The following is a 27,881-nucleotide window of genomic DNA, read 5'->3' on the forward strand; positions in this document are numbered from 1 at the left end:
TCAAAAAAAAAAAAAAAGAAAAAAGAAAAAATTGGCTGGGTGCCTGTAATCGCAGCACTTTGGGAGGCCGAGGCAGGCAGATCACCTGAGGTCAGGAGTTTGAGACCAGCCTGGCCAACATAGTGAAACCGCGTCTCTACTAAAAATATAAAAAAATTAGCTGGGCATGGTGGCACGCAGCCATAATCCCAGCTACTCAGAAGGCTGAGGCAGGAGAATCTCTTGAACCCAGGAGGTGGAGGTTGCAGTGAGCCAAGATTGTGCCACTGCACTCCAGCCTGGGTGACAGAGCAAGACTCTGTCTCAAAAAAAAAAAAAAAAAAACCAAAACCCAAAACATTACACACATTAATCCAAAGCCACTAACTAGCAGTGTTATTTTGAGGAAGTCATGTTACTTCTCTGGGCCTCACTTCCCTTATTTGTAAAATTAGGTTGACTAGATCAGAAGTGTATCAGATTAACTTTTCCAAGATTATAAATGTTGGGGGGGCTCTATCTAAGAGATTCTGATTCCTTGGTTCTGGGATGTAACCCTAAGTAAAGGTTGTCCATAGGCTATTGTTAGACCCGTCTGTTGAGGACCCCTGGAAGAAATCTCTGAAACGTCCCGTGCAGCCCTAACACTCTAGATTTTTTTTTGAGATGGCGTCTTGCTTTGTCATCCAGGCTGGAGTTGCAGTAGCACAATCGCGGCTCACTGCAGTCTCAACCTCCCAAGCTCAAGCAATCCTCCCATCTCTCAGCCTTCCAAGTAGCTGGGACCACAGGTGTGCACCACCATGCCTGGCTAATTTTGTATTTTTTTTGTAGAGATGAGGTTTCGCCATGTTGCCCAGACTGGTCTCGAACTCCTGGGCTCAAGCTACCCACCCACCTTGGCTTCCCAAAGTGCTGGGATTACAGGCATGAGCCACCATGCCCAGCTTCTAGATTCTTTAATGGTTGCTGTCCTTACCTACCCCGTCCTCCATGTTCTAGTCTATTCCTAGTAGGTATGCCAGGGTTTTTGCTTTAAAGATATATCCTTACTGTAGAAACCTTTGGGATGTGATCAAGCCGCCGTTACAGAAAATTTGAGCCTTCTGATGGAGGGCCGTAGAAAGTAGGAGTAGAAGCCATGAGATGGCTGTCCCAACTATGTAAGTGAAGGGAACATGGACTGAAAGGGAATTATCTGGTCAAATCTCTCACTAGCCATAGACAAATAGTCCCATTTTAAATTAATTCCTACCAATTTCTGGATTTAGATCAGTTGTTTTCCCGTGGTAACAGTCTGTAAGATGTTATTAAAACCCAGAACTGGCTAGGCCTGGTGGCTCATGCCTGTAATCCCAGCGCTTTGGGAGGCCGAGGCAGGTGGATCACCTGAGGTCAGGAGTTCAAGACCAGCCTGGCCAACGTGGTGAAACCCTGTCTCTACTAAAAATACAAAAATTAGCCAGGTGTGGTGGTGCATGCCTATAATCCCAGGGATGCTGGAGCAGGAGAATCGCTTGAACTTGGGAGGTGGAGGTTGCAGTGAGCCAAGATCATGCCACCGCACCCCAGCCTGGGCAACAGAGTGAGACTCCGTCTCAAAAAAAAAAAAAGAATTATATTTCTTTCTGCTACCATGCAAACAACTGGGCTCCTTTCCTGTTCTATGCCTGACTTGGTGGAAAGGTTTAAAGAATCAGCTCAGGCTAGGCGTGGTGGCTCATACCTGTAATCCCAGCACTTTGGGAAGCCAGGTGGGCAGATTGCCTGAGCTCAGGAGTTTGAGACTAGCCTGGCCAAGATGGCGAAACCCCATCTCTACTAAAAATACAGAAAACTAGCTGGGCGAGGTGGTGGGCACCACTGCACTCCAGCCTGGGTGACAGAGCGAGACCGTCAAAAAAAAAAAAAAAAAGAATGAGCTCAAAGATGCACTACTTAGTACAGAGAGGTTTTGAATACATGCTCTGTGCATGCAAGGCACGTGGGGTGATGCTGCTGCTGTTCTCAGGGTGGTTGGTTTGGTGGGGCAGTAGGTCCTCACAGTACCTCAGAATGCCTGAGAGATTAGTAAGTGGGGAGGGTCGAAGCGATCAGAGGCCTGTGGGAGCATAAGCAAGGGTGATAGGAATTAATATTCTATTCTTTTCGCAGATGATTTTGAGTCCAAGTATTCCTTCCATCCAGTAGAAGACTTTCCTGCTCCAGAAGAATATAAACACTTTCAGAGGATATATCCCAGCAAAACAAACCGAGGTGAGAATAATAATAAAAAGGTTTTTCCATAATTGCATAGAATGTAGAATTTGTGCATTTTCTTAGGTTAAAATTTGCTTCTTGCCGGGCACAGTGGCTCATACCTATAATCCCAGCACTTTGGGCGGCCGAGGTGGGTGGATCACGAGGTCAGGAGTTCGAGACCAGCCTGACCAACATAGTGAAACCCTGTCTCTACTAAAAATACAAAATTAGGCTGGGCGCGGTGGCTCACACCTGTAATCCCAGCATTTTGGGAGGCTGAGGTGGGTGGATCATGAGGTCAGGAGATCAAGACCATCCTAGCTAACACGGTGAAACCCCGTCTCTACTAAAAATACAGAAGATTAGCTGGGCTTGGTGGCACGTGCCTGTAGTCCCAGCTACTCGGGAGGCTGAGGCAGGAGAACTGTTTAAACCCAGGAGGCGGAGGTTGCAGTGAGCCAAGATCACGCTACTGTACTCCAGCCTGGGTGACAGAGGGAGACTCCGTCTCAAAAAAAAAAAAAAAGAAAAAAAATTGCTTCTCATCATCTTCATTGTCTTTTTTTTTTTTGAGATAGGGTCTCCCTATCGTCACCCAGGCTGGAGTGCAGTGGCGCCATCTCGACTCACCCCAAACCTCCGCCTCCCAGGTTCAAGTGATTCTCCTGCCTAAGCCTCCCAAGTATCTAGGATTATAGGCGTGTGCCACCATGCCCGGATTATTTTTGTAATTTTAGTAGAGACTGGGTTTTGCCTGGTTGGCCAGGCTGGTCTGAAACTCCTGATCTCAGGTGATCCGCCCGCCTTGGCCTCCCAAAGTGCTGGGATTACAGGCGTAAGCCACCTTGCCTGGCCTCTCATCTTCATTTTCTTAGGCAAAACAATAATAACACATAGTCCCCAGATTTTAAAGGCTAGCTTAAAGAGCCTATCTCTCATTTTAGGAATGTGTGGGTTGTTCAGATTCTGGTGGGTGACCTGTATGTGTGTGGTTTTTATTTTGTTTTTTTTTCAGCTGCCCGTGGAGCCCCACCTCTGCCACCCATTCTCAGGTGAAGCCTGGCTTGGTCCTGTTCCTCAGGAAAAGGATGGTCCTTCTCTTCTTCTCAGATGGTCCCTTCCATTCCCCTGAAACCTGCATGAGAGCTCCTAACATGTTTCTCCAATGCAATCAACCCTTAGACTCCAAGTGTCCTCCCAGCTCACCTCCATCTATGCATCTCATCTCTGGATTTGGTGATCAGACTCTATATTGACAGTAGGATCTCAAACCCTGCATCCATCCTTCCTCCAGCAAGCCCTGCTAGCCACATGAGGAACAAGTTTCCGTGTCTTCTGCTTTCCTCTTGGGGAAAGGTGCCTTGTTGTGATGAATTAACTCACTGTTAGGGCAGGGTGGAGAATGGTACTCCTTCCTTCTCCTGTCCACTGTGGGGGAAGCTTGGCAGGTATATTTCATCATTTAGGAGGCTGGCATGACCAGGACTTATGGGTGGGAGGGGAGCATTTTTAGTGAAGCAAGAAAGGAGTTTGCCAAGAAGTGATCTGTTTTAAAGGTCATATTTGGAGAAAGGGCAAGGAATTGGGTCTGCTTTATTTTTAGGGGTATTTTGTTTTTGTTCTCACCTGCTGCCCCCCCCACCACCACCCCAGGGATAAATTGGATATAAACACTAAATACTAATCAGTTGAACTTAACATTTAATAAAAAGAAAGGGTGAAATAAACTGAAGACCGTTTTAGAACTAGTCAGTTCTCTGCAGCAAAGGGACCAGGAGCCATTTGAACCCTCTGGGACCCCTCACCCTACTGCTTCAGGGTGCTAGGCTGAGGGATGTTTTTCCTCCCCCTTACTGCCCGTGCCCTTGAAAGAAAAGTCACTTTTTGTGGAGGGCATCATTCATTCCTGATTCACAAACCCCAAAAACCTCTGGTGGGAGATAGGAAGATAGGGCGTGGGCCTGGGCCTTAACCTCAATCTTGAGTCTGCCTCAGTCTTTTCTGACTGGCCCTGAAGTTGTCAGTGGCTCTTTCTGTCCTTCAGCCCCTGGAAGGTGCTCCAGGATAACAAAGAAGGGCAGGTTGAAGCCCCTCGTGGAAGGAGCTGGCTTTGTGGGGCTGCAAAGGACTTTTAAGTCCTGCCTGTACTGAAGTTCACAGCCCACCTAACTGAGCAGACTCTTCCTGTTCCTTTCTCTACCACCCTTGCCTTCCCAGGACTGCACGGTTTAACACAGCAGAGTACAGAAGGGTGAAGAAGTGAGCAGAGGCTTATGAAGATATTCAGATACTCTTCTATGCCAGGAAGCACAAAGATTTTGTTGAGATTTGCCTCAGTTCAGTAGATCTTCCTTGGCAGCCAGCCATAGGTTGTTTCTTTGTCTTCCAGGTCCTAAAGAGCACAGAGAAAATGGAGGTCCCCAGTCTAGGTAGGAAGCTGATTGGACGAGGACTTCTTTTTTTCCGACAGCAGGATGGGGCTCTTGGGCTCCACACACCAGATGCTTTGGTTTTCTACAACTGTTGCTACGTGTAGAGGCTGCTCAGAGCGTGGCATGAGAGCAAGGAGACCATGGCTACTCTTTGAAATGGTTGGGGAAAATTAGCTTAAAAATTTAATCACACACATCACAGGCTTAAACTGTCTTAGGGACCTTTCCAGTTGATTGGATCACAGGCTAGGGATCTGTGCATGGTGCCAGGTGAAACCCAACTCCCCCCAGTGCTAGGTGAGGGAGGGCTCAACGGGGGTAATGTGTATGGGGTCTGCTGTCCTTTGCCATCCCCTGGACCATATTAACTCTGGGACAGACCATGATTAGGTCTGTCACCAAACTATTCCTAATCATTTTTTATGTATCATTCTTCTTTCTAATCTGTTAGCAGTTATCTCCCAGAAGTATCCCTAGCATCCTGAAGCAAACAGAACTGCCGGGCGCTGTGGCTTACGCCTGTAATCTCAGCAATTTGGGAGGCCAAGGCGGGCGGATCACCTGAGGTCAGAAGTTCGAGACCAGCCTGTCCAACATGGCAAAACCCCGTCTCCACTAAAAACACAAAAATTATCTGGGCGTGGTGGCATGTGCCTGTAGTCCCAGCTACTGGGGAGGCTGAGGCAGGAGAATCGCTTGAACCCAGGAGGTGGAGGTTGCAGTGAGTGGAGATGGCGCCACTGCACTCCAGCCGGGGTGACAGAGTGAAACTCCGTCTCAGAAAACAAACAAACCAAACACAACTGAGAGAGGGGATGCTAGTGGAGGGAAAAGGAGAGAGTACAAGGGTTGATACTGCAGCAGAGTTCCAGGGCAGATACTGACAAGTGACTGAACTTTGACTGTGAAGTCTTCCCATTTATTTTTGAAATGGGAGTCGATGCCTTTTGTACAACGTTATCAAAGTGTTTTTTTTTGTTGTTGTTTTTTTCTCCTTTACTCAGACATAGAGCATCAGAATATCACGAGTAAAGCCAAACCCCAGCTTTTCACTGGGGCTGGTATCTTCCTCTCCATGGCCCACTGCCCCCTCATATTCCCCAGCACTTGGACTGTGTCACATGGGTATTGATTGTATACTTGTTGTCTTGGCCTCATGCAAAAAGGCCTGGGTCTAGATCTAGTCAGATGAGTTTTTTTCAGAGCATGTTGATGATACAACACCTGTTTAAATGTCTTTGCCTTATATGTTATTTGGTCCCGCTGTTAATAATAGATTTATTATCATGTATATTTACTATTGAAGATGGGAATGTGATCTGCATAGTTATCAGTCTATTTTGTATGTTGTAAAAAGCTTCTAATTTAGGTTTAAGGTGGGCTGGCTACAAGAGCACTAAAACTCCTCACCTTTTAAACTGTTCTTTTTATCTGCTTGTGGGAATGTCGTCTCTTTCGTGGAAGATTGGGTGGTCTCATGTTGAGGCTGTTGCCCAGTCCCATTAACTCCCTTGTCCCCCCACAGAAGGAAGAGACATTGCCCAGCTAAGCATCAGAAAGCTGTGTTAAAAGCCCTTGTATGGGTTTGGTTTTGTGATGTTTTTCCCTAATGGGAAAAACTTTATAGTTGTTTCTTACTGCCCTGTCTGGGAAGCAGGGCGGTGGCCTCCAGGTTTTTAAATGAGCTAGATGCCCCTCTTCCCCTTCTCTGGTCACTGAACCTGGACCAAAGCACTTTGATATTCCAGGTGTGATTTTCTCTGTCATGGGATTTGCTCCACTGCAGAGCCCCATCATTTTCACAGCGTAGGCCAACAGAGTGAGAACCTAGGGCTACCCTAGCTGATGGATGTGAGGCTGCTGTCTCCAGGAGCTCGTCCCAGCCCTGCTAACTGGCAGTGGCAAGGATACTCGTCATCGGCCATTGCACTGGGGAACTCCCTCACCCCATGGCTTCCCAACTTGAAACCCAGATTTACCTCCAGGGAGAGGTGAGAAAAAAATTGTAAATAGACTTGCTAAAGAGCAACTCAGGGTAGGGGTGTGTTTTAATTCTCCTGATCACTTGAAATAATCTGTAGGCTGAGTGCTTATGGGGGTGGGGGAGAAGGGTGACTCCAGGGTCCTTCCCTTTTGTGAAGCTCTGGGCATGGAGTGTGGGCATCTTGAGGCCCTATGATGGCACTACACTGAGCTGTCTGCCCTTCCACGAACCCAACCTGCAATCAATTGCAAATCAAATTCTTCACATTCCAGCTATGGTCTTTCTTTCCCCATTGAAACTCAGTCCCTGGCCATGTGGTCAAGGTGGCTTTCTGTTAAGCTACCCTAATTTCGGGAATGGGAGGGGAGAGAGGAGGGCCATTACAATTCTGCCTTCAAGACTCGTCTCTTAAAAACAAAACGAAACAAAACTACAACCACCATCAAAACCACACGCCAAAAAAAAAAAAAAAGATAACTTTAACCGAAGGAAGGGTTTGGTTCCATTCAACTCCACATTCATTGTGCCTTTACTTGCGTTAGATTTCTGTGCTTTCTTCCTCTCCCTCTTTGAAGCAATTAAAATCTTCCTTGATAACTGCTGTTTCTTTCTACTCTTGTTTCTGGCAATTTAGTGGGTTCCTTCTCTAGTTGTCTTAAATCTCATTCCACTGGTGGCAAGATGGGGCCTAGCCTTCTTTTCTCATGTCTAATCTTTGTCCTTTCTCATGGTGCCCTCCATGGAAGTCACAGTCAACACTGAATAAATGACTAGAATGACACGTGTGCGTGTGCGCGCGTGTGTGTGTTCATCTGTCTGCATGTGGATCAATTTTTAGAAAATAATTTATTGTATGATTTATTTTGGAGTTATATTCTGATTGCAGTGCTCCCTCTCCCAAATAGCATTGATTTTTTCCCCCCTCTAAAATGTATAATCTGGTCTCAGGTTGGATTCTTTGGTACATTTCTTTCTTCTGGATGCCGTGCAGCTTAATTAAACCTTGCTTAAAAACAAAAAGTGAAAATTGTGTACTCTTGTCTGGAATACCGCCTCAAGTGGTGGCACAGAGAGGGGAGAAAACCTTTGCCTCATAATTTGGGTAAGTGTAGTGGTTTGATTCCAGGTCCCTTGAAAAAGTAGATCTACTGAATTGGGCAGACTCATCTATAGCTTTCTGAGGGTCTTCTCTCCTCCTCTCCAGCTGTATTTTGAAAATTACAGTTCTAGTTGGCCGGGCGCAATGGCTCACGCCTGTAATCCCAGCACTTTGGGAGGCCAAGGCAGGTGGATCATTTGAGGTCAGGAGTTCAAGACCAGCTTGGCCAACATGGTAAAACCCCGTCTCTACTGAAAATACAAAAATTAACCGGTGTCATGGCGCATGCCTATAGTCCCAGCTACTCGGGAGGCTGAGGCAGGAAAATCACTTGAACCCAGGAGGCGGAGGTTGCACTGAGCTGAAATGATACCACTGCACTCAAAAAAAAAAAAAAAAAAAAAAAAAAAATTACAGTTCTAGAGTTCTAGTTACCCTTCTTGGGAGATTCTGATGGTCCTTATTTTATTATTTAATTTCTTTTTTTTTGAGACAGGATCTTGCTGTCGTCCAGGCTGGAGTGCAGTGGTGTGATCATAGCTCACCGCAGCCTCCAACTCTCAAGCTCAAGTGATCCTCCCACCTCAGCCTTCTGTGTAGCTGGGACCACAGGTGTGTACCACTATGCCCCGCTAATTTTGAAAATTTTTTTGTAAAGACAGGGTCTCCCTATGTTGCCCAGACTGGTCTCAAATTCCTGGGCTCAAGTGATTGTCCCACCTCAGCTTCTCAAAGTGCTGGGATTACAGGCATGAGCCACCGCACCCAGCCAGTCCTTATTTTATATTTCCACCTAACTCCCCTTTGCCCACGATTTCAGGGAACCTAGGAGGCTTCCTGGCCTTGTGACCTTTTCCTTGAATCTCTTATAATTCTTTCTCCCTGTGTTGCATGGAAGATTCTCAAATTGAGGCTAAAGAAAAGAAGGGTGGGGACAAAGCATACAGAACGTGTGTATCTGTTTTTATGTGGGTGTTGGCTGTTTTTCGTCACTGCTTTTTAAGCTGAATCTTAGCTGGTTTTCTTGAACTTTGACTTTAGGTGTAAAAATTCAACCAGACATTCTCTCCTTACCGTGGTCAGCTGACATCATAACCACTAAGGCTTAATGAGCTTAACTTGCACTTTCATCACTAGCAAAGGTCTTGAAGTTATTTCTCTTACTGATTCATAATGGGTGTGTGTATGAATCACTCTCACATAATTTAGATATAAAAACCTATGAGGATGAGGGAGGGAGGGGAAAAAAAAAAAAGGACTCCTTTCATTTTCATCCGTACTTCCCAGATGGGCTGAATCTGATTATTTGACCCATCATTGTTATTAATATGGTTAATAAACTATGTATTTATTGATTGAATTGTTCCTCCTGACTTGAAATAGCCTGCAAATGGAGCTTGCCTAAATGACCTTCGACTTCCTAACCCTATAATTCATTCTGTCTTACTGTGATGGTATTGCTAGTATGTGTGTGTGTGTATGTGTGTCTACACTCACACAAAAGGATACCAGACAGGTTCTTCCAGTGTGATTTGATTCCTTCTCCATGATACTGTGTATGAGTTAGCAGGTGATAAGGACACTAGTTTTCCTTCCATTACTGAGGCAGAGCTGCTTGCCGTGAATGTACCTCTGAAGTATTTCCCCACCCAGTCTAACCATGAACTAAATGACCCACTGGAAGAAAGCTGCCTGTCTCCAACTTCCTAGTACTCTGCAAAGAGAGGTAAAGGAGCTATGGAAAACGAATTAGAACTAGAAATATGTCAACCTCAGGATTCTGACCGCCGCAGAGGATAACTGGGGAAATGCTTTGCCTCTGACATCACTGGAGCCCAGTCTGGATCATTTTCACGCATAATTGAATTCATTCTCCATTCCTAGGCTTAGGGGTGTGAGACTTAAAGGAGTATATGCTCTCCAGCCACAAGTGTTTATGCAAAGGGTGGATGTCCACTTGGCAAGAATGTACTTTCCATTCCTTCATTCAGCAAGCACTTATTGTACACTTTACTCTGTACCAGGCATCTACAATATGAAGATGAAAAGTCTGTTTTTGCCGGGCGCGGTGGCTCACGCCTGTAATCCCAGCACTTTGGGAGGCTGAGGCAGGTGGATCACCTGAGGTCAAGAGTTTGAGACCAGCCTTACCAATATGGTGAAACCCTGTCTACTGAAATTATGGGCGCCTGTAATCCCAGCTACTCAGGAGGCTGAGGCAGGAGAGTTGCTTGAACCCGGTGGGGTGGAGGTTGCAGTGAGCTGAGATTGCACCACTGCACTCCCGCCTGGGCGACAGAGCGAGACTCCATATAAAAAAAAAAGTCTTTTTTTTTTTTTTCCAACTTGGAAATGGGGTCTCCCTATGTTGTCCAGGCTGTCCTCGAACTGGGCTCAAGGGATCCTCCCACCTCAGCCTCCTGAGTAGCTGGAATTACAGATGCATGCCACTGTGCAAGGCTAAGACATTGTCTTTGACTCCGAGGAACTCAGTTTAGTAGACTTCAGGATAGCTACCAGGAGAAACCTATGCAGGGTATTAAAAGGCTTTATGGGAGTTAGCCAGGGAAGATGGATGGTTAGTGGCATTCCAGACAGAGGAAACAGCAAAAACAAAGGCACAGAAGCAAGTAACAATATGATGTGTACGCATCACGTTACTGGAGGATCATTATTAGTGCAAAGGAAGAGCTTCAAGTAGATAACCTTTCAGTCCTGACATTCTGTGATTATTTGCCTGCTTCCACAGTGGTCATTTACACCTGTAGGCTTTTCTTGGGCCACTGCTATGTTTCCTGGTGTTTTCTTTCTTTTCTTTTTTTTTTTTTTTTTTGAGAGGGAGTCTCGCTTTGTGGCCCAGGCCAGAGTGCAGTGGCGTGGCATGATCTCCCCTCACTGCAAGCTCCACCTCCCGGGTTCACACCATTCTCCCGCCGCAGCCTCCTAAGTAGCTGGGACTACAGGCACCCGCCACCATGCCTGGCTAATTTTTTTGTATTTTAGTAGACGGGTTTCACCGTGTTAGCCAGGATGGTCTCGATTTCCTGACCTCGTGATCCACCCGCCTCAGCCTCCCAAAGTGCTGGGATTACAGGTGTGAGCCACTGCACCCAGCCATTTCCTGGTGTTTTCATAGGTTCCAATATGCATGCTAAGTACTCATAGCTTCGTCTGCTGTCTTCTTGTAACCGAGGTAGGTTGTTTACCATAACCACCCCTTACAGCTGGCTGGGCACACGTTACCATTTCAGGTTATTAAGGGCAATTCTTAGGTGCCCATGTTATAAAAATATGAACAGTGAAGGTTGCATCCTGAGTTCTACTGTCCTAAGACATCAGAAATACCATCTAGTCCTTTTAAAAGCTTCCGTTGTGGCCAGGAGTGGTGGCTCATGCCTGTAATCCCAGCACTGTGGGAGGCTGAGGTGGGTGGATCACGAAGTCAGGAGTTTGAGACCAACCTGGCCAACATGGTGAAACCCCCTCTACTAAAAATTCAAAAATTAGCCAGGCGTGGTAGCGCGTGCCTGTAGTCCCGGCTACTCAGGAGGCTGAGGCAGGAGAATGGCTTGAACCCAGGAGGTGGAGATTGCAGTGAGCTGAGATCATGCCACTGCACTCAAGCCTGGGTGATAGAATGAGACTTGTCTCAAAAAAAAAAAAAAAAAGAAAAGAAAGCTTCCATTGTGTGGTAACCTTCTCCATTCATGGCAGCCCATTCTCTTCACTTTTGTAGTTTTCAGCTGCTAAAAAGCCTTCACGAAATGTACTCCACCATCTCTTCCTATTTAGAACCTGAATCTGTCTAATCACCCCCCTATAATAAAGTGGTCAAGAGTTTGATTTTCTGTCAGAGTTCAGAGTTCAAATTCTAGCTCTTCACTTACTAGTTGTGTGACCTTGGGCAAGTTTACTCAACTCCCCTCTACTGTAGTTCCCTCATTTGTAAAATGAAATAACACCAGCTTCGTGGGGGTGCTTGTGAAGATTATTAATAAGGTGATGTAGGTAAAATACTGAGCACAGCCCCTGGCATACACTTAAGCACTCAATATTGGCTCTCTTCATGAACTAGGACCAATTCACTGATGATCGTAATATTGTTGCTTCCCTCTTTCTAGGCTTTATGGCTCTATTTTGTTTGTTACTGAGGGCTAAAAGATAAATGTTTACCATCACCTAGAATTGGGTTCTGGCCTCTAAAGGAACCTGAGGCTTAGATGAGTTATTGGCTTTGGAAGCTGGCCTTCAGATTACTGCGCTAATTTATATTTTTCATTAAAAACTCAGCTTGCCTCTTCTATATAGCTGTATTCCCTGGCCTGAAACCCTATTGTTTCGCCATAAAAGATTTTAAAATTAAGTGGTCATAATTCTCTCCCCAGGATGTGTGGACTAATGGTAAGAAGATACACAGAACATAATATTCTTACGTTGAACGAAATAAAAGCAAAGAATTGGCTCTTTCTCATCTTTGAAGCACAAATCAAGAGATACTATGATGAAGCATAGTTTTTCTTTATATAGGTGTGTAGAACTTTACCATAAAAATCACTAGTTCAGTCATCAGGAGATCTGGATCCTAGGCTCTTCACTGTCACCAAGATGCTGTAGACCTCTAACCTTGTATATGGGTTTGCTTTGTATCTTGCGAGGTTGAGCATTAGAGAGGTAAGGAAAGTGCCTAGCATCATACCTGGAGCACAGAACTCAAAACTGTAGGTATCATGTAGCAGTTCTGAAAATCTAGCCCATCAGGATGATGCAAATGGGTAGTGAGAAGGGGAACCACATCTTGACACTTCCAGTCGAAGGCAGGGCGCGACTGCGCGGCAGCAAAGACTACGCCTCCCAGCGTGCTTTGCGGCGGGGCCGGCCCGACTTACCCAGAGTCGCCCTGCAGCAATCGCGCGTCTTTCCACCGAGGCCCCGGATGTAGATTCCCTCCCCCGTTCGGTGGTCGTGGCCTCACGCGACTCTTAAGACTTGGGGCTCTCTCATTGGCTGTAACTCTTCCACTGGATTGGTAGCAAAAAAAGAGGCGGTGCTCAAGGCGAAAGGCTCTGTGACTACAGCCAATCAGAGTCGAGGCCGGGCTTTGGCGGGAGGTGGGAACGCTGTGGCCATTTGGATTTGGCGCGAGCGCGGCTGGAGTTTGCTGCTGCAGCTGTGCAGTTTGTTCAGGGGCTTGTGGTGGTGAGTCCGTGAGACTGCGTGTGAGAGACGTGAGAAGGATCCTGCACTGAGGAGGTGGAAAGGAGAGGATTGCTCGAGGAGGCCTGGGGTCTGTGAGGCAGCGGAGCTGGGTGAAGGCTGCGGGTTCCGGCGAGGCCCGAGGTGAAGTGAAGGGAAAAGAGCTGAGCTCGCTGGAGGTCTGAGGGCGGGATCAGGGAAAGGGCAGGTGCCCTCGGGGTAGTTCTAGCAGTTGTGCGTGGTGTGAAGGATCTGCAAGTTGTAGGAAGGAAATATTCTGGGGTGAGTTGAGAGCTGCCTAAAATGAGGACTGAGTGCAGGGGCGGAAAGAACTGAAGGAAGACTGAGCTGCAGTGTGAGGGCTTGGGAGAGAAGAGACTAAATGTGGCGGGTGCTGGGCTGAACTGGTGATAAAGACACCCCGCGTGTCTGGAGGGAGGAAACTAGAAGTTCTAAATATAAATCAATTCATGTAACTTTTTTTTTTTTTTTGAGACGGAGTCTCGCTCTTGTCGCCCAGGCTGGAGTGCAGTGGCGCGATCTCGGCTCACTGCAACCTCTGCCTGCCGGGTTCAAGCCATTCTCCTGCCTCAGCCTCTTCATGTAGCTGGGACTACAGGCGCCCGCCACCACGTCCGGCTAATTTTTTTTTTTTTTTTGAGACGGAGTCTCGCTCAGTCTCCCGGGCTGGAGTGCACTGGCGCGATCTCGGCTCACTGCAAGCTCCGCCTCCTGGGTTCACGCCATTCTCCTGCCTCAGCCTCCCAAGTAGCTGGGACTACAGGCTCCCGCCACCACGCCCGGCTAATTTTTTGCATTTTTAGTAGAGACAGGGTTTCACCGTGTTAGCCAGGATGGTCTTGGCCCGTCTCGGCCTCCCAAAGTGTTGGGATTACAGGCGTGAGCCACCGCGCTTGGCCGTTTTTTGTATTTTTAGTAGAGACGGGGTTTCTCCATGTTGGTCAGGCTGGTCTCGAACTCCTGACCTCAGGTGATCCGCCTGCCTCGGCCTCCCAAAGTGCTGGGATTACAGGCGTGAGCCACCGCGCCCGGCCCATTTCAGGTAACTTGTTATTGCATCGCTCAATCGGTTAAGAACTTGGGCTCTGGCACCAGATGCCTGGGGTTACATTCCTGTTTTTCTGTGACTTTGGGCCACTGTTTATCTCAGTTTTCTCATGTGTAAAATAAAGGCTAATAATAGTACCTACCTCTAAGATCGTTGTTAAACGAGTTGGTACCTAAGGTGTTTATAACAGCGCCTTCCACGTAGTAGGTAGACAACAAATTTCAGCTGTTCTTGCATAGATTTGGATGTGAAGCAAAAATGAATGCTAAAATAAGTGTGATAACATAATTTACTTAGGAAATAAGTGTTAATCATCAGCATAAATAACTTCAATGTTAGTTATTTTCTCTTCATTTTCACATATTGACTAGTTGTCCTCTTATTTTTTTTATCTAGCTGTGCTGTCATCATGCCTCAAACGCGATCCCAGGCACAGGCTACAATCAGTTTTCCAAAAAAGAAGCTGTCTCGGGCATTGAACAAAACTAAAAACTCCAGTGATGCCAAACTAGAATCAACAAATGTCCAAGCTGTAACCGGTTCTCCTCGTGTAAAAGCCCTGCCTCTCAGCCCCAGGAAACGTCTGGGTAAACCATCCATTATATCACTTTTTCACTAGCAGCTTGTGATCTTTCTTTTCTTGGTAAGATGTGTGTCCTTTGAAGGAGCTTTCTAAGTTCAGTTAAGACTTTTTTTTTTTTTTGAGACAGAGTCTCGCTCCATCTCCCAGGCTGGAGTGCAATAGTGCGATCTCGGCTCACTGCAACCTCCGCCTCTTGGGTTCAAGCCATTCTCCTGCCTCAGCCTCCCAAGTAGCTGGGATTACAGGCGCCCACCACCAAGCCCGGCTAATTTTTTTTTTTTTTAGTTGAGACGGGGTTTCGCCATACTGGCCGATCTGGTCTCTGAACTCCTGACCTCAGGTGATCCAGCTGCCTTGGCCTCCCAAAGTGCTAGGATTATAGGCATGAGCTACTGCTCCTGGCCTAAGACTACTCTTCATTTTAGTTATTTTCAGAATGGTTGCTAAGTGCTTACCGAACTCCAGAGTTAAGCCACTTACTGAGGTCACTTCTGAACTACTTAATAGGTCTGATCTTCAACTCCTTAATACTGAACTTAGTTCTGTCAATGTTTTAAGTTGCCTTGTAGTTACATGGTATTATGAAACTTACCTCAATATTTGTGAAATTAAAAGAAACAAAAACGTGACATGATGAATATTTTCCATCCTTTAGGACAGTGATTGGTAATTCTTTCTTGTTTTGGAACATTTGTTTTTAAATAGGGGGTGATTTGGTTGTTTCTGGAGACATTTTTGGTTGTTACAGCTGGGGGTTACTACTGGCATAGTGGGTAGAGGCCAGGGATACTGCTAGACATTACAATGCACAGGACAGCTCCTTGACAATGAAGAATTATTTGGTCCAAGATGTCAGTGGTGCCAAGGTTGAGAAAACCTGTTTCAAAATAGCTTTACAGTTTCATCCTACTAAAACCCATTTGGTTTCTACTAAATGCAGTAGTCCCCACTTATCCATGGGGGATACATTCCAAGACCCCCAGTGGATGCCTGCAATCGAGGATAGTACCAAACCCTACATATACTGTGTTTTTGATTTGATAACCAAGTCAGCTACTAAGTGACTAGTGGGTGGATAGCATATACAGTGTGGATATGCTGGCTGAAGGGATGATTCATGTCTCGGGTAGGATGGTGCGGGATTTCATCATGGTATTCAACAGCATGCAATTTAAAACTTGTCAATTGTTTATTTCTGGAATTTTCCATTTAGTATTTTCAGACTGAGGGTAACTAGAACGGTGGATAAAGGGACTACTGTAGTAAGATCAGTGGTGCCATCTGGTGGCCAATATTTGCTGCTAAGTAAGAAGGCATTTTATTTTGGTGGTTCTGACTAAGGTAGAAATTCACCTCTTTCTGGGAGAGGCAGAGGTCTTGCACATCCTTTTACTATCCAATGCTATGAGTGACTACATTTTTATTATGTTTCAGGTGATGACAACCTATGCAACACTCCCCATTTACCTCCTTGTTCTCCACCAAAGCAAGGCAAGAAGGAGAATGGTCCCCCTCACTCACATACACTTAAGGGACGAAGATTGGTATTTGACAATCAGCTGACAATTAAGTCTCCTAGCAAAAGAGAACTAGCCAAAGTTCACCAAAACAAAATACTTTCTTCAGTTAGAAAAAGTCAAGAGATCACAACAAATTCTGAGCAGAGATGTCCACTGGAGAAAGAATCTGCATGTGTGAGACTATTCAAGCAAGAAGGTTTGTTCTTACATGGCAACTCTTAGTGCAGCCATTGTAACCAAGGCTGATGACTCCAAATGAAACCACCCAGTGGGTCTTCTCATTCACCTTCTGTTGTGTCTAATTGACCTCTTATGTCTGGCACAGGCACTTGCTACCAGCAAGCAAAGCTGGTCCTGAACACAGCTGTCCCAGATCGGCTGCCTGCCAGGGAAAGGGAGATGGATGTCATCAGGAATTTCCTGAGGGAACACATCTGTGGGAAAAAAGCTGGAAGCCTTTACCTTTCTGGTGCTCCTGGAACTGGAAAAACTGCCTGCTTAAGCCGGATTCTGCAAGACCTCAAGGTACATTGAGAGTCTGAATTATGATACTCTTGGTAAAATGATACTTGGGTGTTTGTTTGTTTGGTTTGGTTTGTTTTGTTTTTTGAGACCGAGTCTCGCTCTGTCGCCCAGGCTGGAGTGCAGTGGCGTGATCTTGGCTCACTGCAAGCTCTGCCTCCCAGGTTCACGCCATTCTCCTGCCTCAGCCTCCCGAGTAGCTGGGACTACAGGCGCCCGCCACCATGCCCAGCTAATGTTTTTTGCATTTTTAGTAGAGACGGGATTTCACTGTGTTAGCTAGGATGGTCTCGATCTCCTGACCTCGTGATCCGCCCGTGTTGGCCTCCCAAAGTGTTGGGATTACAGGCGTGAGCCACCGCACCTGGCCTGTTTTGTTTTTGAAACAGTCTCACTCTGTTGTCCAGGCTGGAGTGCAGTGGTGTGATCTCAGCTCACTGCAGCCTTGACCTCTTGGGCTCAGGTGATCCTCCCACCTCGACCTCCTGGATAGCTGGGAATACTGGCACTCACCACTACACCCAGCTAATTTTTTGTAGAGACAGGGTTTCACCATGTTGCCCAGACTTGTCCTGAACTCCTGAGCTCAAGCAGTCTGCCTGCTTCAGCCTCCCAAAGTGCTGGAATTACAGGTGTAAGCCACTGTGCCCGGCCGGCACTTAGTTAAGAAAGGGCTAGGCACAGTGGCTCACACCTGTAATCCCAGCACTTTGGGAGGCCAAGGTGAGTGGATCACCTAAGGTCAAGAGTTTGAGACCACCCTGGTCAACATGGTGAAACCCTGTCTCTACTAATAATACAAAAAAAAAATTAGCTGGGCATGGTGGCAGGTGCCTATAATCCCAGCTACGGGAGGCTGAGGCAGGAGGATCACTTGAACTCAGGAAGCAGAGGTTGCAGTGAGCTGAGATCGCGCCACTGTACTGCAGCCTGGGCGACAGAGCAAGACTCCATCTCAAAAAAAAAAAAAAAAAAAGAGTTAAGAAAGAGTAGGCCTGGTGTGGTGGCTCATACCTGTAATTCCAACACTTTGGAAGGCTGAGGTGAGTGGATCACCTGAGGTCAGGGGTTCAAGACCAGCTTGGCCAATGTGGTGAAACCCCGTCTCTACTAAAAATACAAAAATTAGCTGGGTGTGGTGGTGCATCCTTGTAATCACAGCTACTTGGGAGGCTGAGGCAGGAGAATCACTTGAACCTGGGAGGCAGAGGTTGCAATGAGTTGAGATTGTGGCATTGCATTTCAGCCTGGGCAACAGAGTGAGACTCCGTCTCAAAGGAAAAAAAAAAGAAAGAAAGAAAGAGTAGAAGTTTAGAAGATTGAGGGTTTCTTCAAAATAAAACATTTGTAATTTCATTGTTTAAATCTTTCCAAATGAAAGTAGAGCTTCCTTACGTGCTGTTAGCTCTTCAAAGACATTTTAGGCTCTATCAGATCTTTATTTTCTGAGGCCAAAATAACTCCCATATTTGCATTTTTTTTCCAGAAGGAACTGAAAGGCTTTAAAACTATCATGCTGAATTGCATGTCCTTGAGGAGTGCCCAGGCTGTATTCCCAGCTATTGCTCAGGAGATTTGTCAGGAAGAGGTATCCAGGCCAGCTGGGAAGGACATGGTGAGGAAATTGGAAAAACATATGACTGCAGAGAAAGGCCCCATGATGTAAGTATTGTTCTGCTTCATGTTGCTCTGTGAAAATCTGCAAGGTCTGTTGCCCATAAAAAGTACATTTTGTATATTTGCTCTCTGAAGGATAGTTACATAAACTTAAAGGGAAAGAAGAGAAGGAAGATACACCTAATTTTAAATTGGATTACTTGTAGATGATGTGGGGTATCCTTGTAGCAGTAACTAGAGATAGGATAGATTATGATCTTTAAACTGGTCTCAGCTTTAGGAAAGTGACCTGAAGTCAGCCTATATCAAACATTAGAGGGTTAAGAAGGTGAATATGGATACTAACTGTTTCTCTTTTTATAGTGTGTTGGTATTGGACGAGATGGATCAACTGGACAGCAAAGGCCAAGATGTATTGTACACGCTATTTGAATGGCCATGGCTAAGCAATTCTCGCTTGGTGCTGATTGGTTAGTCCTCAATTGTTAATGTTACATGGTGTTTCTAAAGTATTTTTTTAAATATATATTCAGCTTATTTATCAGCTATTTTATCTTAAACCAGCTTTCTGCCGTGTCAAAATAAGAAAGTTAAATGACTATGTACATCTTACCTAATAGATACATCTTATCTATTGGGATGGGGTAGGAGACAAGTGGGAAGCAACAATTAGAATGCTAGATTCTATAAATGGAAATTTATTTAGCTTTCAGAGGATTTAGTTTTCCCTTTAGGATAATTTGACCAATGATCAATGTTGTTGATCTCCTCCTTAGGTATTGCCAATACCCTGGATCTCACAGATAGAATTCTGCCTAGGCTTCAAGCTAGAGAAAAATGTAAGCCACAGCTGTTGAACTTCCCACCTTATACCAGAAATCAGATAGTCACTATTTTGCAAGATCGACTTAATCAGGTCAGTGCCAACTATTTTGCCAAATTATGTGTTCCTTGGATCACCTGTGCTACGAAAATTTAACAATAGTTCTAAAATATTTTTGCCTTGATTGCTTTATTAACGGAGCAAGGAGTTCCTGTGGACCACAGTGAGAACATTTTTATGTGAATTTCTGCTTCATTCATTTACTGGGTGTCTCAGTGTTGAAATAAAAGCAGCAGTTAGAGGAATCACCCAAGTGCTTTTTTTTTTTTTTTTTTGAGTTTTGCTCTTGTTGCCCAGGCTGGAGTGCAATGGCGTGATCTCGGCTCTCTACAGCCTCTGCCTCATGGGTTCAAGCGATTCACCTGCCTCAGCCACCCGAGTAGCTAGGACTACAGGCATCTGCCACCACGCCTAGCTAATTGTTGTATTTTTAGTAGAGCTGGGCTTTCACCGTGTTGGCCAGGCTGGTCTCGAACTCCTAACCTCAGGTGATATGCCTGTCTCGGCCTCTCAAAGTGCTGGGATTACAGGCATGAGCCATCGCACCCGGCCTCAAGTGCTTTCTTTAATGCCCTTTAAAAAATAGGGCCTATGGAAAAACTTTTTCTGTTGAAAGTGACTAAATAGATTTTTTATTTTTGCTAATTTCAGTTCTGATTGCTTTTTTCCATTTATGAACTTCTACCGCATCCGTACAAAATGCTTAAATGTGTGAAAACTCTCAAACGTCTCCATTATTTATGAGAAGAAAAGGCATCTTTTTAACCCTAAAGAGTTGCCAATCAAGTTTAGGGTTAAATGTGAAGATATTTATGCTTGGGACCTAAATTACAGAGGGAGAATCTTATGGTTCAAACTGTCATCTTCTATGTCTTGTCTGAAGGTATCTAGAGATCAGGTTCTGGACAATGTTGCAATTCAATTCTGTGCCCGCAAAGTCTCTGCTGTTTCAGGAGATGTTCGCAAAGCACTAGATGTTTGCAGGTGAGTTACGGCTCTGTTGCATTCTTTTATTAAAAAAAAAAAAGAAATGCTGTTAATTGTCTCATGTAACTCAAGTGAATGTGGCTTAAGAGGCTCTGTTCTGCTACGTTTTTACGCTCAGAAAGGAGGACTTGTTTCTCAGTGGGGAGCTCTGGATTTCCACCGTGTTAATGTCTGAAACATTATCAGTCCATTACCTACAGAGGGAGAAACAAATGAGATGTTGCTGGCACTCCCTGTGGTGATTATAGATTGGTTAATTACATTTGTATTAAAAAAGACTCCAGTTTACTTTTCCATTAGCTGGTCTCAAGCAGGTTTATTTATGGACCTGAACCATCTTTGCCTTTAGACTTTTTCCCCTTCCTTTCCTTTTGTGAGCACCCCTTCTTTCCTCCAGTTGGTGGTCCCCCACAGTTGTACTCCAGACCTCTTTCTCCCTTCCCATCCTCCTGCCCCTCCTGCTGGGGAAAGCCTCTGTGCTGACTGATGAAATTTCTTCCTTCCCAGTAGGGACACTGGGTCCATTAAAATGATACTTGCTGTGCTGGCCTGCTGGTCCAACCTCCCCCTATTGCCATGCAGAAGACCCAGGTCTGGCTTATGGCTTCCTGTGGGCAAAGTACTTTGGAGAGAGCAGTGGGAGAGTAAGCTCTTCCTATTGCTAGATTGCATGTTCCTGAATTTGAAAGTTTCCCCTAATCAGCAAACTACTTGGGTAAAGACTGCAACTATGAGCAATAGTCATGTAGGCTAGCGTGGTTTAGCCTACACATATCCTATGTATATATAACTGAAGATATCCCTTTTAGGTTTGGTGTGTATGGGTGGTGCTGGCTCCCTTTAGTCAGTCACCCACACTACATATCCTCTCTCCTACCCATGACATTTTCTCCTCATCCAAAATGTTATCATTGGCTTAATGTATGATGACCTACTTGGCATCTGTTAGGAGGAAACCATTGAAGTTTCTCAAATCTGACGTCCATGAATTATTTCAAAGCAATTAAGTCCCCTTATCTGAGAAATAACCCAGTTTTGTTTGGGGGCTTTAAAATTATAAAACATCATAATTTTAAAGTTACACATAGGATATGTGTAGGCTAAACCATGTTAGCCTACATTACCATTGTTCATAGTTGCAGTCTTTGAGCAATGGTCATTAATGTGCCTGCTTTTGAGGCTGGTGGTTTGGTGTGTTTGGTTTGGCTCAGACTGAATTAATTTTAGAAATTTTTTTTATAGGAGAGCTATTGAAATTGTAGAGTCAGATGTCAAAAGCCAGACTATTCTCAAACCACTGTCTGAATGTAAGTAGTTTATCTCCTTCCTGTCTTCCTTTGTAACTGGAAGCTTAGCTTTTCTGAGGAAAGAGGTAGAAAGATGAAATGAACATAGTTAAATCCAAACTCACCCATTTTTATGTGTGTCTGTGTTTTTAGTCCGTTTCATCTACTTTATTTCAATCTTGCCTGCCAGTACTATAGTTCATGCATTACTGGAAATGAGTTCCCAGGGTATTGATTGCGTAAATGGCTGGGACAGAGTAAGTTTTCTTTCCAAGCTCTAGAAATGAAACTTGTAGACAATGAGGTTGGATCAGCTCTCTGGGTGCTTCTGTTGTGTGCACTTTAGGTCTCAATATAGGTGAAAGCAAAGCCTGATAAATAAGGGAGAATTGGGTAAAAGAATTGTGAAGCCAGGTGCGGTGGTTCACCCCTGTAATCCCAGCACTTTGGGAGGCCAAGGCGGGAGGATCGCTTGAGCCCAGGATTGTGAGACCAGCCTGGGCAATATAGTGAGACCTTGTTTCTACAAAAAATTTTAAAAATTTTGCAGCATTAAAAATATGAGTTCATATCCTTTTTAGGGACATGGATGAAGCTGGAAACCATCATTCTCAGCAAAGTAACACAGGAACAGAAAACCAAACACCACATGTTCTCACTCAAGTGGGAGTTGAACAATGAGAACACATGGACACAGGGAGGGGAACATCACACACCGGAGGCTGTTGGGGGTGGGGGCCAAAGGGAGGGAGAGCATGAGGGACTTAAAACCTAAATGACGGGTTGATGAGTGCAGCAAGCCACCATGGCACATGTATACCTATGTAACAAACCTGCATGTTCTGCACATGTATCCCAGAACTTAAAAAAAATTAGACAAGCATGGTGTGCGCCTGTAGTCCTAGCTACTTGGCAGGCTGAGGCAGGAGAATCACTTGAGCTGGAGAGGCAGAGGTTGCAGTGAGCCGAGGTGGTGCCACTGCACTGCCAGCCTGGGCAACAGAGCGAGACTCTGTCCCAAAAGAATAATAATAAGAAGAATTATAAGTTCAACTTGGGATATCTCAAGCTTTTAAACAAGTCTAGAGGGTAGAGGTAAAAAGATCATACTGCTACAGTAAGCTGCATGCTATCACAAATGACAAAATTAATTTTCCATTCCCTCAGCCTTGTTTTGGTTGTGGCAAATGTAAAATGGCCATGAACTACATGTCTTACAGTATTTGATATCCAGTGTTAGTCTTTATGAACAGAATAGTAAGATTTGATTGTTTCTTTTTCACTCCTACACTGGCTGGGAGTTAGTAAAATTGTTTCTGGCGTTATAGTTCTGCATGAAATTCTTTTTTTCATCAATTTGCTAAAATAAAATAATTAAAAATATTTCAGAAGTAGCCAAAAATAGTGCTTAGGCTAATAGTAGGCAATATATACCAATGTGTAGACTTAGATACTGGTTTCTTCCTCCTTTTCAGCTTTTCAGATTATCCCCTTTTCCTCCTTTTTCCCCACCAGTAACATTTAGGCTTGTCACTGGCCCCTGTGAGCACCACTAACACAAACATAATTCAAAAAGGTAAAGAGGTTGTAAGTTCTGTCTTTTGACTTCTGGTTTGTGTGGGATTGGCTTTTTTATTTCTTTTTTTTTTTTCTTTTTGTGTGAAACAAGGTCTTGTTCTGTCTCCCAGGCCGGAGTCCAGTGGTGCAATTATGGCTGGTGCGATCATGGCTCACTGCAGCTGCAAACTCCCAGGCCCAAGCAGTCCTCTCACCTCAGCTTCCCCAGCTCCAGCTACTGCTAATTTTAAAATTTTTGTAGAGTCAGTGGGTGGAGGAGTCTCCTTATGTTGCCCAGGCTGGTCTCAAACTCCTGGGATAAAGTGATTCTCCTGCCTCAGCTTCCCATAGCTTTGGAATTACAGGCATGAGCCACCATACCAGGTTGAGATTGGCTTTCAATGGCTCCAGAAAGCTATAGGGAGAATGACTTCAACTAAATATAAGAAGAAAATTTATAATAACTAGAACTAACTGGGCTTCCTTGAAACATAGTGGGTTCTCCAGCATTGAAGATATTCAGACAAAAGCTGGATAGATGCCACTTTTTGAGATTGTTTTAGAGAGGACTCAGCCACTGGATAGGGAGTAAAAATAGACTTCTAAATTCCTTTCAATTTTAAGATTCTTTTACTTGATCTGTGATCTCCGATTTCTCCATTAGTCCTCTGCAGCATCCCTTTGTGGTAATGTAATATTATAGAAGTAAATTGTTGTGGGGCAACTGCAAGTGATTTCAGGAAGTAACTTCAGGCAAAGGTTGTTACAGAACACATTTCTCTGTCTTGGAATTCATGCATCTCCAAACGATAAGGCCATAGTCTTTTTTTTTTTTTTTGAGACAGGGTCTCGCTCTGTCACCCAGGCTGGAGTGCAGTGGCGTGATCTTGGCTCAATGCAACCTCCTCCTCCCAGGCTCAAGCCATCCTCCCACCCCAGCCTCCTGAGTAGCTGGGACCACAGGCACACACCACCATACCCGGCTGTTTTTTTGTATTTTTAGTAGCGATGGGGTTTCGCCTTGTTGCACAGGCTGGTCAATGAATTCCTGAGCTCAAGCCATTAGTTATTTTTCCTGATCCTCTCCCTCCACCCTCCTATAGGCCCCAGTGTGTGTTGTCCCCACTATGTGTCTATGTGTTCTCATCATTTAGCTCCCACTTAGAAGTGAGAACATGTGGTATTTGGTTTTCTGTTCCTACAGTAGTTTGCTAAGGATATAGTCTTATGCAGCTTATTGGCAGTTTCCCAACCCCTGGCTTTTATTAAGATGATGATATCTGGCCAGGCATGGTGGCTTATGCCCATAATCCCAGCGCTTTGGGAGGCCGAGGAGGGCAGATTGCTTTGAGCTAAGGAGTTCAAGACCAGCCTGGGCAACATGATGAAACCCCATCTCTACAAAAAATACCAAAAAAAAAAAAAAAAAAAAAAAAGATGGTGCTATCTGCTAGCATATCCAATGACATTTTCTCAAGTGTTGCTCTACTGCTAATCAGCTTGGGCAAGTGAACCAAACCTCAAAGGTCATTTGGGGAAGCCATCTGAAGGGCTGATATGGCAGCGACTTCACTGTCCACATTTAGCCACTCATTTGATCCAAAATATTAGGTAATTTTCCAACTTTTTTTTTACTTTCTTTTTTTTTTGGATACGGAGTTTCACTCTTGTCGCCCAGGCTGGAGTGCAGTGGCATGATCTTGGCTCACTGCACCTCTGCCTCCTGGGTTCAAGTGATTCTTCTGCCTCAACCTCCCAAGTAGCTGGGATTACAGGCACCTGCCTCCACACCCAGCTAATTTTTAGTATTTTTAGTAGAGACGGAGTTTCGCCGTGTTGGGCAGGCTGGTCTCAAACTCCTGACCTCAGGTGATCTGCCCGCCTTGATCTCCCAAACTGCTGGGATTACAGGCATGAGCCACTGCGCCTGGCCTTTTTTTTCCTTTCTTAATTACCAATTACAGTCACCATCTTTGCTTCAAGGTTCTGTTATTCTATACCTCTGAGATACTAGGAACTAGCCTGGCGTGGTGGCACGTACCTGTAATCCTAGTTACACAGGAGGCTGAGGCAGGAGGATCACTTGAACCCAGGAAGCCAAGGCTGCAATGAGCCATGCTAGTGCCACTGCACTCCAGCCTGAGTGACAGAGATCCTGTCCCAAAAAAAATACAGTAGTTCTCTGGTCCTTTCATGAGGTGAGTTTTGTTCCTCTGACGTTAAATTACATTCCATAGGACAAAATAGCTCACTATTTGGCCCAGAGAAAGGGTAACCGTACTTTTCAAGTCATCCCACATTATTTTGACATCTTTAAGAGAATAGCGTTATCTCTCATCCTTTGGCCTCTGGTTAGAGATTTAAAACCTCTGCTTTGCCACCATGTGACTGTACTTAAATTTCCTTTAGCTCAAACTTAGTATCATCTGTCTCATCATACATACACACACACAGTATTTTAGAAATCGAATTAAGCTTGGCTTATTTACTTTATAGGTAAATCACCTTCTGAGCCTCTGATTCCTAAGAGGGTTGGTCTTATTCACATATCCCAAGTCATCTCAGAAGTTGATGGTAACAGGATGACCTTGAGCCAAGAAGGAGCACAAGATTTCTTCCCTCTTCAGCAGAAGATCTTGGTCTGCTCTTTGATGCTCTTGATCAGGCAGTTGAAAATCAAAGAGGTCACTCTGGGGAAGGTAAGTTGGGATGGAGCAGATGGAACGGAGGTAGAGATCAGAATCTGCTTTGCAGAGCAGGTATTTTCCAAAAGGCCTATGATACTTCAGCTGATAATGAATTTAAAATGGATTTTAACAGTAAGAATTAATACTGGTACTATATAAAAGGCACCTATTTCCCTTGGGTTGTGGTTGAGAGTTTACCATTAATTTTTTCCCCATCCTCCCCTTCATTTCTGCATCTCTCTAGGAAATATTTAAAGCCCCTTTCCTACATTACTGTATAGGTTTTCGGGAATATCTACAGAATCCTGTTCAAGGATTTTATTGAAAAGAGGAAGAAATAGGGTATTCAGATAAGTTTTTTCAAACCCAGACTCAGGCTTCTTAAATGATTAAAGTCTATAAGCAATGTGACTTTTAAGCAGCATTTGTTCTCCCTTGTTTCCTACCAGTTATATGAAGCCTACAGTAAAGTCTGTCGCAAACAGCAGGTGGCGGCTATGGACCAGTCAGAGTGTTTGTCACTTTCAGGGCTCTTGGAAGCCAGGGGCATTTTAGGATTAAAGAGAAACAAGGAAACCCGTTTGACAAAGGTACAACTGCTTTTTTGTGACTGTTTTTAATTGTCCTGTTTTGTAGAGTGATGCTAAAGTAAAGGTTTATTGTTAAACAAGATGACCACAATTAGTTAAACAAGTCGTTTTTTGTTAGGTAGGGTTTAAGGTGTGTAAAGATGGGAGTGTGATATGAATATTTTTTCAGGCCATTGGAAAAAAAAGTGTTTAACTTGCTTGCCTTTTGTGAGAAAAAGTTTAATATGGTAGAAGTTTGTGTACTGACAACTTTGCTTTTGTGAGTTCTCCAGTGTGAAAAATCCTTTTCTCTTCTTTCCAGGTGTTTTTCAAGATTGAAGAGAAAGAAATAGAACATGCTCTGAAAGATAAAGCTTTAATTGGAAATATCTTAGCTACTGGATTGCCTTAAATTCTCTTACACCCCATCCGAAAGTATTCAGCTGGCATTTAGAGAGCTACAGTCTTCATTTTAGTGCTTTACACATTTGGGCCTGAAAACAAATATGACCTTTTTTACTTGAAGCCAATGAATTTTAATCTATAGATTCTTTAATATTAGCACAGAATAATATCTTTGGTTCTTACTATTTTTACCCATAAAAGTGACCAGGTAGACCCTTTTTAATTACATTCACTACTTCTACCACTTGTGTATCTCTAGCCAATGTGCTTACAAGTGTACAGATCTGTGTAGTGGAATGTGTGTATATTTACCTCTTTGTTTGCTCAAACATGAGTGGGTATTTTTTTGTTTGTTTTTTTTTGTTGTTGTTTTTGAGGCCGCGTCTCACCCTGTTGCCCAGGCTGGAGAGCAATGGTGCGTTCTCTGCTCACTACAGCACCCACTTCCCAGGTTGAAGTGATTCTCTTGCCTCAGCCTCCCGAGTAGCTGGGATTACAGGTGCCCACCACTGCGCCCAGCTAATTTTTTAATTTTTAGTAGAGACAGGGTTTTACCATGTTGGCCAGGCTGGTCTTGAACTCCTGACCCTCAAGTGATCCGCCCACCTCGGCCTCCCAGAGTGCTGGGATTATAGGCGTGAGCCACCATGCCCAGCCATTAAGGTATTTTGTTAAGAACTTTAAGGTTAGGGTAAGAAGAATGAAAACGATCCAGAAAAATGCAAGCAAGTCCACATGGAGATTTGGAGGACACTGGTTAAAGAATTTATTTCTTTTTATAGTATACTATGTTCATGGTGCAGATACTACGACATTGTGGCATTTTAGACTCACTGAGTTTCTTGGGCACTCCCAAGGGCGTTGGGGTCATAAGGAGACTATAACTCTACAGATTGTGAATATATTTATTTTCAAGTTGCATTCTTTGTCTTTTTAAGCAATCAGATTTCAAGAGAGCTCAAGCTTTCAGAAGTCAATGTGAAAATTCCTTCCTAGGCTGTCCCACAGTCTTTGCTGCCCTTAGATGAAGCTACTTGTTTTAAGATGACTATTTTGGGGTTGGGTTTTCATCTAAACACATTTTTCCAGTCTTATTAGATAAATTAGTCCATATGGTTCGTTAATCAAGAGTCTTCTGGGTTTGGTTTGGTGGCATTAAATGGCAATTTGTGACGGAGACACCAGAGGGCACCCTTATAACATTGACTGCTTTGAAAGGGGATGCTTGAGGCTGAGGTAGTTTTGAGGGAAAGGGGGAAGTTCTATTT

General features: G+C 44.5%; 2 protein-coding genes across 9 annotated transcripts in view; both read left to right on the top strand.

The window, feature by feature from the left end:
• Nucleotides 1-7,656, top strand: part of WIPF2 (WAS/WASL interacting protein family member 2) — a 61,858-nt gene extending 54,202 nt beyond the window's left edge. For all 5 annotated transcript variants that reach the window (XM_054457165.2, XM_054457167.2, XM_054457166.2 and 2 more), the window contains 2 exons: nt 2,134-2,235; nt 3,236-7,656. In XM_054457165.2, the coding sequence (XP_054313140.1) occupies nt 2,134-2,235; nt 3,236-3,276 (143 nt within the window). In that variant the 3' untranslated portion in view covers nt 3,277-7,656. The remainder of the gene's footprint in view (nt 1-2,133; nt 2,236-3,235) is intronic.
• A 482-nt stretch (nt 7,657-8,138) lies between these two features.
• CDC6 (cell division cycle 6) lies at nt 8,139-27,532 on the top strand. 4 transcript variants are annotated; one of them, XM_063656427.1, is made up of 12 exons: nt 8,139-8,347; nt 14,394-14,584; nt 16,015-16,296; nt 16,426-16,625; nt 18,109-18,284; nt 18,603-18,709; nt 19,016-19,155; nt 20,006-20,106; nt 21,352-21,416; nt 25,449-25,651; nt 26,089-26,229; nt 26,531-27,532. In XM_063656427.1, exons 2-12 carry the CDS (start codon nt 14,407-14,409, stop codon nt 26,618-26,620), a joined length of 1,683 nt encoding a protein of 560 aa, XP_063512497.1. In that variant the 5' UTR covers nt 8,139-8,347; nt 14,394-14,406; the 3' UTR covers nt 26,621-27,532. The 4 variants fall into 4 exon arrangements, with proteins under 4 accessions (XP_063512497.1, XP_054313144.1, XP_063512498.1 ...); XM_054457169.2 differs by lacking the exon at nt 8,139-8,347 and adding an exon at nt 12,791-12,931; XM_054457168.2 differs by lacking the exon at nt 8,139-8,347 and adding an exon at nt 12,829-13,072.
• Nucleotides 27,533-27,881: the final 349 nt, after the last annotated feature.

This window comes from Pongo pygmaeus, chromosome 19 (genome assembly GCF_028885625.2).
Source record: "Pongo pygmaeus isolate AG05252 chromosome 19, NHGRI_mPonPyg2-v2.0_pri, whole genome shotgun sequence".
Lineage (NCBI taxonomy): Eukaryota > Metazoa > Chordata > Mammalia > Primates > Hominidae > Pongo > Pongo pygmaeus.

Excerpts from the sequence above, each read along its gene's own strand:
- CDC6 (XM_063656427.1), top strand. The coding sequence starts at position 14,407 with ATGCCTCAAACGCGATCCCAGGCACAGGCTACAATCAGTTTTCCAAAA. Across the intron at positions 14,585-16,014 it reads CAGCCCCAGGAAACGTCTGG|GTGATGACAACCTATGCAAC; the intron begins GTAAACCATCCA and ends ATTATGTTTCAG. Across the intron at positions 16,626-18,108 it reads GGATTCTGCAAGACCTCAAG|AAGGAACTGAAAGGCTTTAA; the intron begins GTACATTGAGAG and ends TTTTTTTTCCAG.